This window comes from Poeciliopsis prolifica, unplaced genomic scaffold (genome assembly GCF_027474105.1).
Source record: "Poeciliopsis prolifica strain line A6 unplaced genomic scaffold, Auburn_PproV2 SCAFFOLD075, whole genome shotgun sequence".
NCBI lineage: Eukaryota > Metazoa > Chordata > Actinopteri > Cyprinodontiformes > Poeciliidae > Poeciliopsis > Poeciliopsis prolifica.
The window spans coordinates 774,277-788,158 of NW_026562450.1; the positions used below are offsets into that span (position 1 = coordinate 774,277).

The following is a 13,882-nucleotide window of genomic DNA, read 5'->3' on the forward strand; positions in this document are numbered from 1 at the left end:
AAGCTAAATAGGCTGCCCACTGGGAGTTTCACAGCCAGAAATAGACACAACAGATCAAAAATCTTGCTCATGCATAGAAACTCTACCAGAATGTGCATAAGATGACATAAAACTATTCAAAAAGACAAAACTGCAACTATCTGACACAAGGCTTTAGTTTAATCTTTTTAAAACGTCTTGGAACTACGTCTGGAACACCGAGCATTCAACCCCCCCGGAGCTTTAACCCCTCAATTACTGAAACAGAGGTCTCCCGGGTCAAAGTTTGGGATGTGTGTTTTATTCTGGGAAGTTTACTGTTTACAGTCAGCAATTATCTGGGGATTTCCAATCAAGTGGTAAAAGGCAATTTTCTGGCAGGACAACTAATAGTTGTTTATTACAGATGTTTTACTTTACTGTAAAAAGAAATGCATAAAAAATTTGTAAATTTACCATAGAAATATGAAGGAACTTTCTGTCAACAATTTTAAAAGCTGTTTTTCTATTTTACAGAATATTTGTTCATGTATCATGAGATATACTTTGCAATAACATGGAAAATATCAGTTCTGGATTAACAGAAATGTAAATAAATGAAACATGGATAATCTGTGAAATCACTGTAAAAAAAAAAAAAGAAAAGAAAAAGATTTTAGAGTTGATGGGAATATTTGTACAGTTAATGAGAAATTCTTGTAATTTTCTGCCAGGACATTTTTGGGGGGTTTAAAGGAAATTCTTTTTACAGATTGGCAAAGTTTGAAAGAGAATTGTGAAGGAGGCTGCAAGAAGACTTGGGAATGGAGACAGGTGATGGCCCTAATATTGTCAAAGCTGTAATCAAATGGTTTGCTGTGTAGTTGGATGGAGCACCTGCAGTCTGGATCCTGAGGCACTCAGTGTATCACTAGAAAGTTTTTATTCTGATTTCTATAGAAACTTTTAGCTAAACTTTCATTTAGCTGATAGTGGAAAAAAACTGTGCTGGCATAGTTTCTCTAAGTTTTTCAGTTGCATTGTTATTTCTCTAATTTTGTATCTTAAATGTCTATCAACTCCATTTGCCTTCCTTATTATCTACGAATCTGAGCGAAAGTGTCGAGTCAGCTCTAAATTCTTTGTATTTTGCTTCCAAAGAGCCACAATTTTTAGTGTGCTCCACATAAATGGGAACAATTTGAAACAAATGGCTGAAAATGCAGACTTAGAAAGAAACAGTCCTACTGACTAGTGAACATCCCCGGTGGGGTAACCTAACATGATACTTGTTGTGTTTCATCATGTTGTTCATTAGCCTTCATCGATGTGATAGAAAAACTTTGAATGATGCCAAATCTATATTAAAAAAAGTATATGAATAATATTATTCTGCCTGCGTCTATGTGTTGTGGCTTTAAAAATATTTTCATTTTAGGTAGCCTGACGGATTTTAAAAGGTGAAAAAAATGATTACATGTTTCTGCAAGTTTTCTCTGTCTTTCAAGATAGTTTTATTTTACCTCTATTTTTGGAGCAGCTGAGAAATGTTCTTGAGACCTAAATAAAAACTTGAATGACAAAATAAATTAAACAGATAAGAAAAGTAATGCACATTGACAGAAAATATCACTTATCAATGGCTTGCCCCCTGCTAAAAGCAAAGGTAATGCATATACTGTATTTTTCAGATTATAAATCGCTACTTTTTTCCCACACTTTGAACCATGCAGCTTATAGCCTAGTGCTTCTTTTCTGTGGATTTTTCTTCACTTTACCAGGAAGTGAACCATTGGAAGTCAAAATTGGAAATCAAAGAAGAAAGCGTAAATTTTCATTTAGAAAAAGCACATCCTAGCAGCAGGCACGTTGGAGAAATGTGTTCAAACTCTGACCCCCTCATCATGGAAACCACACAAAGAAGTTTATATAATACCCCTTTTAAGTCGAGGAGAATCAATATGGTAGTACAGATTGATAGCCGCTGCATGTAAGCTCAGCGTGAACGAATCCATGCAAGCAAGATTTATTAAGGACGCTGCAGAGGGCTTGTGAAAAATTAAGAGCGACGGAGATACCAGCGGCTTGTAGACTGGTGCGGCTTATAAATGTACACTTCCAGCTTTTTGTCTTTTTTTTAAACTTTGTATTTTTCTTCCAAAGAGCCACAATTGTAATTTGCTTCCAAAGAACAAAATACACACACAGTATTTTCTACAGTCCAGAAAATACGGTGTGTGGGTGTTCTGTGGTGACTACCGTAGGAAAATCTTTCATCAGCAGCAGTACATTGTAGGACATAACTCAGCTGCGTACATGGACATATGCATGCATTTGGGCCCGCTATGTTATCTTTAAGAGGCAGCAGGAAGTAAAGGTCACATCTGGGTTGAACTCATGACCCACAGACTATGAAAGCAGGGAAGACAGAAGAATTGGAATAGGAGCAAGAAACTTTGGAAAATGTGGTAAAATTTGTGTTTTGCACTGCTTTCTATAACCCTTAATCAGATCATAAGTAGATGCAAACTTATTAAAACTTAACTTAGTCACAAAAAGAAAAGTAAAATGCAACTTTACAATGTCGACGTTTGTGTGCATTGAAGCACGACTTTCCATTTGTACCTACAAGGAATGAACTGATATGAGATCAAAAGTGGATGATAGCCTTGACTAAAACTATCACACTTTTGTTTGTACTAGTATCATTTAAACATGTGTTAAAAACATTTTCATGTTAAATATACAGCCAAATGAAATTAACCTAGATGAAATTGTGAATCTGTTGCAAGACTTGGATAAACAAATCAGACAGTCTTTCTATCAAGCCTGATTGAGGTTACAAAGCAAAATAAACAAAAGTTTTTGTCTCTGGAAGCACAAAAATGGTAGAAATATTTCCAAAAGGCTTCTCACTCTAATCGCAGCATGGCCTTCTGTAGGTCTGTCACATAAAATCCCTATAAAATACAACAATCTTTGTGGGTCATAGCTTGATAGATGAAAACGGTCAAATATTGTGACTACTTGTGCAACAAATTGTATTGTTATGCATTATAGAGTTGGACATCTGATATATATCAAAGTCATATTGTTCTCCCAGCTCTTCTAACATTTGAAACGGATCCCAGTGCAGCTCGGACTGCCCTTACCAAAAAAAGGCAACTCTTGGAAGAGGCTTACTTTTATGAATCTAACCTCATAAATGTCACATTAGGTCTCCATCTATCACACTAACTCCCTGCGAAAGTTAAGAGTCAGAGCTGAGAAAGTGGCCAAGAGGGAAAAGTGCAAAAGTTTCCTCTTTATCAAGAGGAGCCAAATATGTAGCACAGTGGCGCACAGGAAGGAGATTTTACAGATCGGTGGGTGTGTTTTTATGTGTGCGTATGGTAGAGGAAGAAATTTGAGAGCTCATTTGAAAACAAGTGACTGAAATACACCAGAGATTGTAATAAAAATTCTTTTTCAGATAAAGGTAACAACAAAAATCCACTATTGTATTTACTTACCTTATCCTAAAGCTTAAAAATGTTCCTGCAAAAAAATCAATGAGTTATGTTTGGTGGAGGAAGGTTGTCCCTGTTTAAACACACGACCATAGTTTGAGTAAGACAAGAACACAACTCTGGGGTCTGCATTCATCTAATGGTAGTTTGACCAACTGCATGGCGAGGTCTCTGAAAGGGCTTTCTCCTGAATTTGATGGAGTCCTGCTGCTTCCAAAGGTCAGAGAGCAGAAGGGTCAGAGTTGGGGTCAGCAAACATTTTTCACTGTGTGTGATTGTGTGTCTGTTTTAACATTTCTCATTTTGTAAGGCACATTTTGTCCAACAAATACTACATGATGAGGACCCAGAGATCCTTATGTGGATAAGAACAAATGTTTTTAGGTTAGAGGCTAGAGTTAGGATTATAGTGTGAGTTGAGTTTATGTTAGGTTTAAGGGTGAACATGTACTGACAATTGTTAGGTTTAGTGCTATAGTCATGGTTATGCTGTAGAAATTAATGACAAATTAATGCAAGTAAATGAAAAAAATCCTTGTGAAGGTAAACATACTGTGTGTGTTCTTGTTTTTGACACATTGTAGGAACAATTGTCCTAACACATATGTTGTGAGGACCCTGAGCTCCTTATGGTGTCCAGAGGGAAGACCAGTATTGGTTAGATTCAGAGTTAGGCATGGTAATGATTAGGTTCAGTGTAAGGGTCTGGATTAGGCTGTGGAAATGAATGGAAGTCATTGAAAAGTTTCTACAGAAACAGAGAAACATAACTTTGTATGTGTATGCGTGTGCACGGGTGTGTAGTACTAAAGACTTGTGGCTCAGTGACCCAGAAAGAAATTCCAGATGAGAAGGAATTTGTCTTTATTGGGAATTCTGTATGTGTGTGTTTCAGCAGTAGGAGAGGTCATGAGAACAGCGGAAGCACACACAGGGACAACTCTCATAAAAACATACACTGTTTCTTTTAACCAAGTCAGAACAGGCAGTATTTTATAGGGTTGATACCAACAATTTATTGGTACAAAGGGATTGTGAACAACAGATGAGATTTACTTTGTTTAAGCAACTTTTTAAAGACTGAACAACAATAGAATAAAATTCATGAAAATTGTCAAACACGTTTTAATGGTTGGACACGACCTGTCTGTTTTCTCAGCATATGATGTAAAATGACCTCCTTGTCATTTGAACAGATCTTTTTTATTTACATTCTGTAAATATGAACCTAGGGCATCTTTAAAGATGAGGAACTCGCTCCTCAATTTGGAATAAAAGGATTTCCGTCCTCTGTCATTTCTCTTTTTGTATAGCCATGAACTCTTGCATTTTTGGGGTCATTTCCTGTTTTCGTTCAAAATATCCTCAACGAGGATGCAAGGAAAGCATTTTATTTATTGTTTTTTTTAATCCCAACATTCTTAAAAAGATTTACATCAGCTGTTTAAAACAACACCAGTGGAAATGAAAAATAAAGAACAAAGTTTGTAAGTATAATACAAGAATCTATCTTTGGATAAAATTCTGAAAGATTTTATTGCTTTAGGTTTAAAAAAAAGTCATTTTCATTCTCTTGAGAACAAGAAATGAATCTCTTTGTTAATCCCAGTGCAGATTCTGCTAACCAGGAATCTTTTCCAGAGGTAAACTCAGTCTCTGCCTTTATCTGCCTATCTAAGGAGGAAGTCCTTGTGCTCTTTGAAAGGCTTTGATCCCCTCAAAAAGCGTCAGCAGTATTCATGTCCCGCTTCAGACGCCGAACCTTTTAATTTTGACAGAAGACTTTAATATCGCCTCCTGTGTGGAAGCTGCTACCATGTCACGCTTTGTCCCCATTCAGCTCCAGGTCAAATAGTTGTAGCTGATTTTACTTTGGAGGAAAGCACCTGTCTGAACCTCCTCTTCAGCTCCTGCATATTGGGAGACTTGGGTCTGGCCAGGTGTAGGCCGCCCTTCCTCTTCTCCCCATTCCCGCCTCCAAGCGCCCGGATCACCTGGTTCACAGAAGGCATATTTTAGCAGGTTTCCATTTTAAACTGTTTCAATGAAACATCCAGAGAGCCGCAAATCGCTCTCTGGATGATTTTCTTTAGCCTCCCCATCCACCAAAAATGGAGTGAATTTCCCTCTCAAGCACATTTTGCAAAAAACAACCTCTGCCCAACTGTTGTTGCCAAATGAAAAAAAGAAAAAAGATAACGCCAAAAAAGTTTGGATCAATTTTGGGGATTTAATATGATCACCTGCCTAAAATAATGACCCATGTCTTTTTTTTTTTTTTTTTTTTGCCAAATTGATTTTGGGGGGAAAAAATCATGACTTCTTTCAAAAGAGAAACACTTTTGGCAAAAAATCAACTAAGACCATTATTGTATGAAGCTGACCATATGAAAGTTGTGCAGGATCCTGTTTTTCTTTACGATCACAAACAGGATTGTTGAAAAATTCATTTTCTATAAAATTTCTAGAATACTTGAAATAAGACTACCTGAACTTAAAGTGAAATTTCACCAAGACATCGGAGCTTATTTTAAGTTTTATTAATAAAATGGACTCATTACTATGGCAGATGTATTTTCTTACTTTTAACAAGACATTTTCCCGTGTTACAAGTGAAATAAGCCGGCAGTGGAATTATTTTATTTTTATTTTTCATCAATATTATGGAATAATTTACTTAAAACAAGCTCCTCTATATTGTTGAAAGTATACTTCAAGACAAAGAAGATATTTGCACTAGACATGAGACAAAAAAAATATCTGGTACGATTTTGTGTTTTTGCAGTGTTGGCTTTGCATGTATGAGCAAGAAGCAGGAAACTGCACATTCAGTGATCCTTCCTGAGGGTAACGACTGTTACTCCGCTAGAAAAAAAATTACAGTGCAGCTTGGTTTCCCTTTAAGGCCAAAAAGATAAACAGATGGTATTTCCGTTTTTTTAGGCATCATGTAGCTATCATAGCTTAAAGGATGGTGGATCTGAAAATGACCAACACCGCAGGGGCTAAATAAGACGCAGTCATTGGGACAGCTGTTCTGTAAATATGGCCTCCCGCCTCCTCACCAATCAAACGTTTTATGACAGAAAGGTAAGCCCCCACCTCCTGGCAGAGATGGAGGAAGGCGGTGTGAACTCCCTCGTGGTTCTCTCTGGCCGAGGCCTCGAAGTAAACACCCCCTGCGATCAGAGACATAGTTCAGATCTGGTCCGCTCATCATCATCCCGATAATTGTCAGCATTCCTCTCACATCGGGCAACATCTAGGATACAGTCTATCGAGGCAACAAATCTGTAAGAGAGCTCAACTAGACCTGATCCTTAGTTTTGAAGCTGTTGGAATTGGTTGGTGTGACCTGGGCTTGACCGCAATTAATCATCTAGGAACTGACAGCTTGTTTACTTATCTTGCTTCTTTTTTCCAAACCGGGCAAGTAGGAATTCTTGGATCAAGAACAAGGCAGGAAGTGAGGGAGCAATTATCTCCTGTGAACCATGAACATCAAATAGTTTTCAAGATATTTCACTTGATAACCAAAAACATCGACCTTGCAGACACTCAGAGTGGGTCAAAATATAAAGAATCACAAAGGAACATTGGGAGATGCTGTCTATATATATATAAATGGTTACCTTAAGTTACAAAGTTTGAATTTTGTCAACTTAGATTGCAGCTGCTGACATTATTTTGTTGTGTCTCATAGGTAAACACACAAGTATTTTTTTCCGAAACACATTCCAGCCATTACTGAAGTTGGGTCAAAGTTCTTGCTTAAATATAGAAGTTCTAAATGGATTCAGTTCAGCAGATATCGGTTCTGTTGGGTTCCTATTAGCAGCCAGTACCCTACCAAAGTGTATGGATTTTACATGAAACATTACTTTTAACAGACCAAAAGCTCAGTCATCAGTGAAAATAATAACTGATTTCTATAGAATAACCATTTAATGCAAAGGGAGTGTGTATTATTACTGCATATATGAATTGTGTTTTTCAGTTTTTTGGAAACACCTGCCTTAAGAAACACTGTGTTTCTCTGATTTAGCAACACAATTAACTTCATCTCCAGCTTACCCAGGCTGCCATGTATTACTCAGATAAATTGTATGGAATAGAAGTTTAATATGAACAACACATATGGACAACTGCAACAAAATTAGCAAAGTTGCCAAAGCAATGATCTGATATTAATGTAGCTTAATCTCATGCTAAGCTTTGCATACTCTCTTTCTACACTAATGAAGAGTCACTTATCTATAGGCACACAATGCTAAAGTTAGTATCTGCTGTGAAGCTCCTTATCAATTGTTTTGAAGTTTATATCATACACTCTCCATACTGTTTGACAGTTCATCCTTGGTAGGAGTAATCTTGTTAACAAACTATGTAAGTCATATTTGTCCCATTACCTATAAGAATATTAGCCAACACTTATAACCTAGCTAAATTATCCTAAAATATGTCAAATTTGATACCAAATCTTCAAATGTTTGACCTGAGGAAGTTTTATTTACATAATTAGTTTTCATACAAAAATCTTAACATAAGATAAACAACAAAAATATGTTAAATAGTTTTTTTTTGCCTTGCAAAAAGTAGATAACTTCCTATGGAAAACAATTCACAATCTTTTCTTGTCACCAGTCTTTTAAAAGCCTAGGAGCATCGTTACCTTTAATTATTATTAACACGGCACTGAATATTGCCAGGTATACCTGGGTAACTGCAGGGGTAAGTTATTCCTCCATTCAATAATCAAAACAAAATTTGGAATCTTCTCCAGAGGCATAAACATTTTCATTTGTATTTAAAAATTATGTAGACTCCAGTCAGATGCAAGTATTGCAAAAGACTCAGCCCTAACACCAGTTATGCTACGCTGAATTCAAATCATGACTAGTGAAAGAGGGGAAATGCCACACCTAGTGAAGTTGCTAACGTGTCGCCGTCCTCTGCAGGCACTTGTCGGGCTCGGAGAAGGTCACTCTTGTTGCCAACCTGCAGGGGAGAACAGATTGTGATGCAGATTGGATTACGGGATTAAGATTGTTAGGCTTCTTGTCTGGTCTGTGTTGAAATATATACTGTTGGCATATCACACCCAGAAATCTTAATTTGTTTTGTTGGGACTGAATACTTTGCGAAGCCACCTTTTTTTTGTTGCAGAAAGGGTCTAACTTACTCAGAATGACAGGAGAGTGTCTATGAACAAACATTTGAAAGTCCTCTCGCAGAAGACCTATGATAAAACTAGACTAGATTCAGGTTTGACTTGGACATTGTAACAGATGAATATGTCTTTAGGTGTTTCATTTTAACTCTGATTATGTGATAATGTGGTTATGAAGAGATACGTTCCTTTCTCTTCACAACTTTAAAATATTTTGTTTTGGTATGTTGCACAAAATCCCAATGAAAGACACTGAAAATCATATCTGTAATGTGACAAATACAAAAAAAAAATATTCATAGTGAGCTACTGTTGCTGAAAATAATTCAAAAACATGTCTGATGGAAAATCAATTGGATGGAATTGATCTAACATTTATTCACATGAATCATCCTTACCAGGATAACTGGGATGTTTCCAGATGGGTGTATGCGCCTGATGTGCTGGTACAGAGGTTGAATGGTTCGGTAGCTACTGTTGTCTGTAATGGAGAAAACCAGCACATACCCGTCTGCCCAGTAGATGGACCTGAGAAAAAAGGGAAAATAATAAAGGAAATAAGCTTTAAAACATTCATTTTATGTTGAAGCTTACAACAAAGTGGTGTAAGCCTGACCTGTTGATCTGCTCCTGGCAGTACAGGCCTTCAGCGTCATCCTGCCAAAACACAAAAAGAGTGACATGAGTACATAGGTGGTGGTTTGGCTGCCAGCTCATAACCAACAGAAATGAGTAGCGTAAACTGAATGTGTCAATTAAATGTTATGAAGTATGAATTGAAGATCACAGCTTTAACCTTGTGCCTCTCTTTCCCTCTCTGTGATTTCTGCAGGTGTTAAGTAATTAAACTCAACATTATCAGACACATAGAATATTGTTATCCTTTTATTCTTATTGCAAAGTTTCAAAACAAGAGTTGTACGCCCAACAACAATAAAACCACTCAAACCCACGATTACAAAACTTAAGCCTAACATCCAGCAATGCAAATGCAGCGTAATGAGCTTTAATTTTAAGGCGGCATTTGAACTGTACAACATTTACATTCCCCAAAATTTGGTCTCCATATTGCTAGAGTCACATTGAACAGAACAAGTATTTTTTCTCCAAGTTCAGTACAGACTGTGCTGATACATAAGGTCAAGTTGGCTAGGGAATAAAAATGAAACGTGTATCTTAACATATCAAGGTCAAATTTGACACATCGTCTGTGTAAATACAGATGGCTGTCAGTTTGCCAAGTCACCTCATTAAAGCCCGTCTGTGTATGGGGGCAATCAGTATCTAGAAACAACATTCCAGTGCAGATCATTTTCTGCCAGCCAGTCAGAAAATTATTTCAGCTCAATTATCCAGTTATTCCAATAAATGCCTGTTGAAATCAGTGACTATTTGTATTACTCTTTTTCAAATCCCAAACACTTAGTCCTACATTTCCAATTAATAACCTGGAGTTTTAATATAAAGCATGGCTCAGACCTGTGGAGAGGAACAGGGTTTCTGCAGGTTTCTACAACTCAAATTTAAGACTTTTCAAGGGCATTATGATTGAAATTCTAGCCCTGTATCACAACACGAATTTACAGAAAAAGATTTTACATTTTGTAATGCTCTCTATAGTCTTAACCTCCATAGTGCCAAGTTTTATTTTTGCACAGAAACTAAAAAACTATTTAGGACCTACTGTCCATGTTTTCTTTTCCTTAGTGACTTCTCGGTAAAGTTAATAAAATAACAAAAGGTCTGTTTCTGGCATGCCACTAGTACCATACATCATATGCAAATCCTATAGAACCTACATGAACTGAAAGAATCTAATACCTCAGCCCCACACATGTCCTTCTTGTCAACTTTCTGCTACTAATAATTAAGAATGCACAATAGAAAATGACCTAATTAACACACATCCTTAGAAAAAAATGCCTATAAGCAATTTGCTTCACTTAATTTAACCTGGAGGGCAACGCAGGGTGTGTCCTGAATCTGAAGTGACACTTCCTCCCCATCCATGGTGACCTTTCTAGAGTAGAGCGCTCCTGCGGAGACAAAGAGATCCAGGTGGAAGGGTGAATGTGAAGGGATGAGAGGATCAATCGTGGCAGGGGCTCGCTGGTGGCAAAGGCAGTCAGATGAATGAAGGGGAAAAAACCTCACCTGTGTTTGCTTCATAATCTCCAATGAATCTCTTAGTCAGAAACCTGACAATCAGAGCTGAAAGTGAAACAGAATTTGTCAATCAGTGACGTAAAGATGAGGAAGAAGAGCACTGAAAAACACAAGTATTTTTGGCCTAGTTTCTAAGGCAAATATCTTAGTGCTCTTGAAATGAGCCAAAACTAACTCACAAGCAAGAAATAGAGGATACTTTTAAGTAAATAATCCCTTAACATTGCCAAAAATGTACTAATCCATTGTTTCACTTTCAAATGCATGCAAAGTGAAAAAATATCTGTTAACTACATTTTCATCAATATCAGGGAATTATATACTTAAAGCAAGCTTTTGTATCTTGTTAAAAGTTACTTGTAAGCTGGTTTTGTCTAATTTCAAGAGCACTAAGATATTTGCACTAGAAACTAGACCAAAAATACTTGGTAAGATTGTTGGTCTAGTTGGTAAGTGTGTCACTTTTCATTGAAGTGACACACTGGATAACATCTAGAGACACTGGTGGGTCATTGCATCTCTCTGACTTCAATGTATTGTATTGACATGCTGTGTGAAAGTGGTAAAAATAAAAATAAAAATAAAATAAAAAGCACAATGATGACCAGAGTTTTTCTTGCTACAACACACAGTGAGCAGGATGGTAAATAAATGAGGTAAAAGAAAATCTCCAAAACTAGAGTTACTACAATGTGAATTCATCTTTTTTTTTTTTTACCCTTTTTAAACAGTGGTGTCATTGAATGTGGTTTGATAGACTGTGATCTGACAGAAGATGGTGTTACACTGTATGAATGCAGAATGGGAGTACAACAGTAACAACTCATGGATTATTAGCCGAGGTAATACATTATGACATGTGATGCTCTTCTTTTCCAGATAACTGAGTTTGATGATTCTTCCAGATTTGCTACAGTGAGTACATTCCTGCATCAATGGACACGCAGTGTAGATTACTCTCTGTTGTTTTCCCAGCTGAGGCCTTTAGTTCATCTAGTGTAAGAAAATGGTTTAGCTTTCTAACTCCAGATAAAATCTGGACAAAATCCACAAAATCCAATCAAATGTTTGTCTGGGACCTTTACCATTTTGGTCATTTGTGTCACGTGTGAGCAATTGTCACCATGCAAATCTGTCCATCTTACTAATAAGGCAAACAATACAAAGTTATAACACTGGGAATAGATTAGTCAATTATTTCACTCCAAACATTCATTTATAATGTACAGCTTTAATCTATTCCACATGTGGCAGATAACTAAAATGACAGCACCCTAAACGTATTACTCATTGAAGTCTTTGAAATTACTTTACAATTTTGCACTACTCTGTGTTCATCTGCAGCACAAAACCCTAACCAAATATATTAAAGTGTACAGTTGTGACTTGAGAGTGCTAGACAAAAGTTTAAATATTTCGGTGATAACATTTACCTTGTGGAATTTGTATCTGCATGATAAATGAGTTTCCTCATAAAGTGCAAAAACAGTATAATTTCTAAATTTGCCAATGTTTATTTCTAACCACTATATCTGTCTGTGAAGAAATCTGCCCTCTAACAGAAGGCAGATTGTTAAAAGTCAAGACTTTTAACATCAGCGATATTAATTAAATTCAAATTTTGCTTGATTTTTCTTTTTTCATTTTCAGGAAATCAGTGCTGCTTACCGCCCTCTGTCGTCGAACAATGGTGGCGCTTTATTTATTTCTCTGCCACCTAAAAACTTCAAAACCAATTGTTTCTTTTAAGGTGAGCTGAGCCACAATAAGGTTTTTGGTCATAAAAAAACAGGTTGCCTCCATTTATCGCTTGAATACAATGCAACTAATCCGAAATGAAAACTTTCCCGGATACACGAGAAGTAACTGCGTCCCACCGCCATACCGGTTTTCCCGACGTTACTGGCGCCCAGCACCACGATCTTCACCGTCTTGTTGGGGACGCAGTCCAGCAGGGGATACTCCGGGATGGGGACCAGCAGAAAGTTGCCAGACCCGCTGCTGTTCATACTTCCCGGGGCAGAATCGCCAGACAGCCGCATTTAGCTCCCCTCTGCACCCCCACAACTGCTCCGAGCTTTATGGGGGGGGGAAAGTCACAGCAAAGAAATCCCCCCGTGTTTGTATGCCTACGGTCAATCCAGATTTGAACTAAAGAAAGGGGGAAAAAATCCCTCGTTTTCCACAGAAAGCGGCAGCTCGAAACTGATCGGCAAAATTTGGTTTTGCCCTAATAATCCCAGTTATTATCCAAGGGTGCCACAGTTTCCTCCAAGTCTTTTTCTCCTGGGGTAAAAACTGACTTTTAGCTCCACAATGGAGGCATCATTAAACGCGTTGCTGATCCATTTTTACGCTTTGGCAGCTAAAAGGAAAACGATCCGGTTCCCGGAGGTTCCAGATGCCTCTGGCTGTGGATACAGAGCAGAGGGAGTGATGAGAGGGAGGGATGTAGACTTTGATCCGTCCCCTCACATATTCCCGGGGGACCAGTGAGAATTCGGCCCAACAGCTCAGCCTGAGCAGCCTAATTAAGCATTGAATTAAGAGGGATGAAGAAAAGGTTCAAACAAAGACGTGGATTGGGATTTTAAACCATCACTCTTTAACTTCATCACTTTTCCCCCCCTCTATCTTGATACTTCTGTATGGAAGTCCGTCAATGTCAATTGTAAAGGAGAGGGAAAAAAAAGAACTTAGATTTTAACACACAACGACAAACTACATCTTATGTTTTTTAAAAAAAAAATAATAATAATAATTATGTAAATGACATAATATTTCATTTTCTTTATTTAAGAGGATGCTTGTTCGGATGTAAGCCTTGCCGTGTGTATTTTAGAGAAATAATACTTCATTTCGGAACTATAAAACATTATATGTGTGCTTAATTGCATTATTTTGTCTACTAAAGTGAAAACAAATTGTGAGACGGTAGAAAAACAAACTCAAATGCTGCCCATCAATCCAGCGCCCTGCAAAGAACCGAACCAACACTTATGAACAAGTCAGTAGCTCTTCAGTGACACTCCCTCACAACCTCTGGGAGTGGATGGCAGGAAACTCTGAACTACAAGAG

The 13,882-nt window shown here is 37.4% G+C and overlaps 1 protein-coding gene across 3 annotated transcripts; it reads right to left on the reverse strand.

The window, feature by feature from the left end:
- Nucleotides 1-4,314: 4,314 nt before the first annotated feature.
- On the reverse strand, nt 4,315-13,200 carry rasl11a (RAS-like, family 11, member A). Of its 3 annotated transcripts, XM_055021298.1 has the most exons (8): nt 12,689-13,200; nt 10,792-10,848; nt 10,591-10,673; nt 9,254-9,294; nt 9,036-9,165; nt 8,390-8,465; nt 6,570-6,646; nt 4,315-5,461 (listed from the first exon to the last, which is right to left on the reverse strand). In XM_055021298.1, the coding sequence occupies exons 1-8, from the start codon at nt 12,843-12,845 to the stop codon at nt 5,315-5,317; spliced, it is 768 nt and encodes a 255-aa protein (XP_054877273.1). In that variant the 5' UTR covers nt 12,846-13,200; the 3' UTR covers nt 4,315-5,314. The 3 variants fall into 3 exon arrangements, with proteins under 3 accessions (XP_054877273.1, XP_054877274.1, XP_054877275.1); XM_055021299.1 differs by lacking the exon at nt 6,570-6,646; XM_055021300.1 differs by lacking the exon at nt 4,315-5,461 and having other exon boundaries at nt 6,576-6,952.
- Nucleotides 13,201-13,882: the final 682 nt, after the last annotated feature.

Coding starts and splice junctions, on each gene's coding strand:
- rasl11a (XM_055021298.1), bottom strand. CDS start 12,845: ATGCGGCTGTCTGGCGATTCTGCCCCGGGAAGTATGAACAGCAGCGGG. Junction 10,849..12,688: donor CAGTAACGTCGGGAAAACCG/GTATGGCGGTGG, acceptor TTTCACTTTCAG/CTCTGATTGTCAGGTTTCTG. Junction 6,647..8,389: donor CACGTTAGCAACTTCACTAG/GTGTGGCATTTC, acceptor CTCTGATCGCAG/GGGGTGTTTACTTCGAGGCC.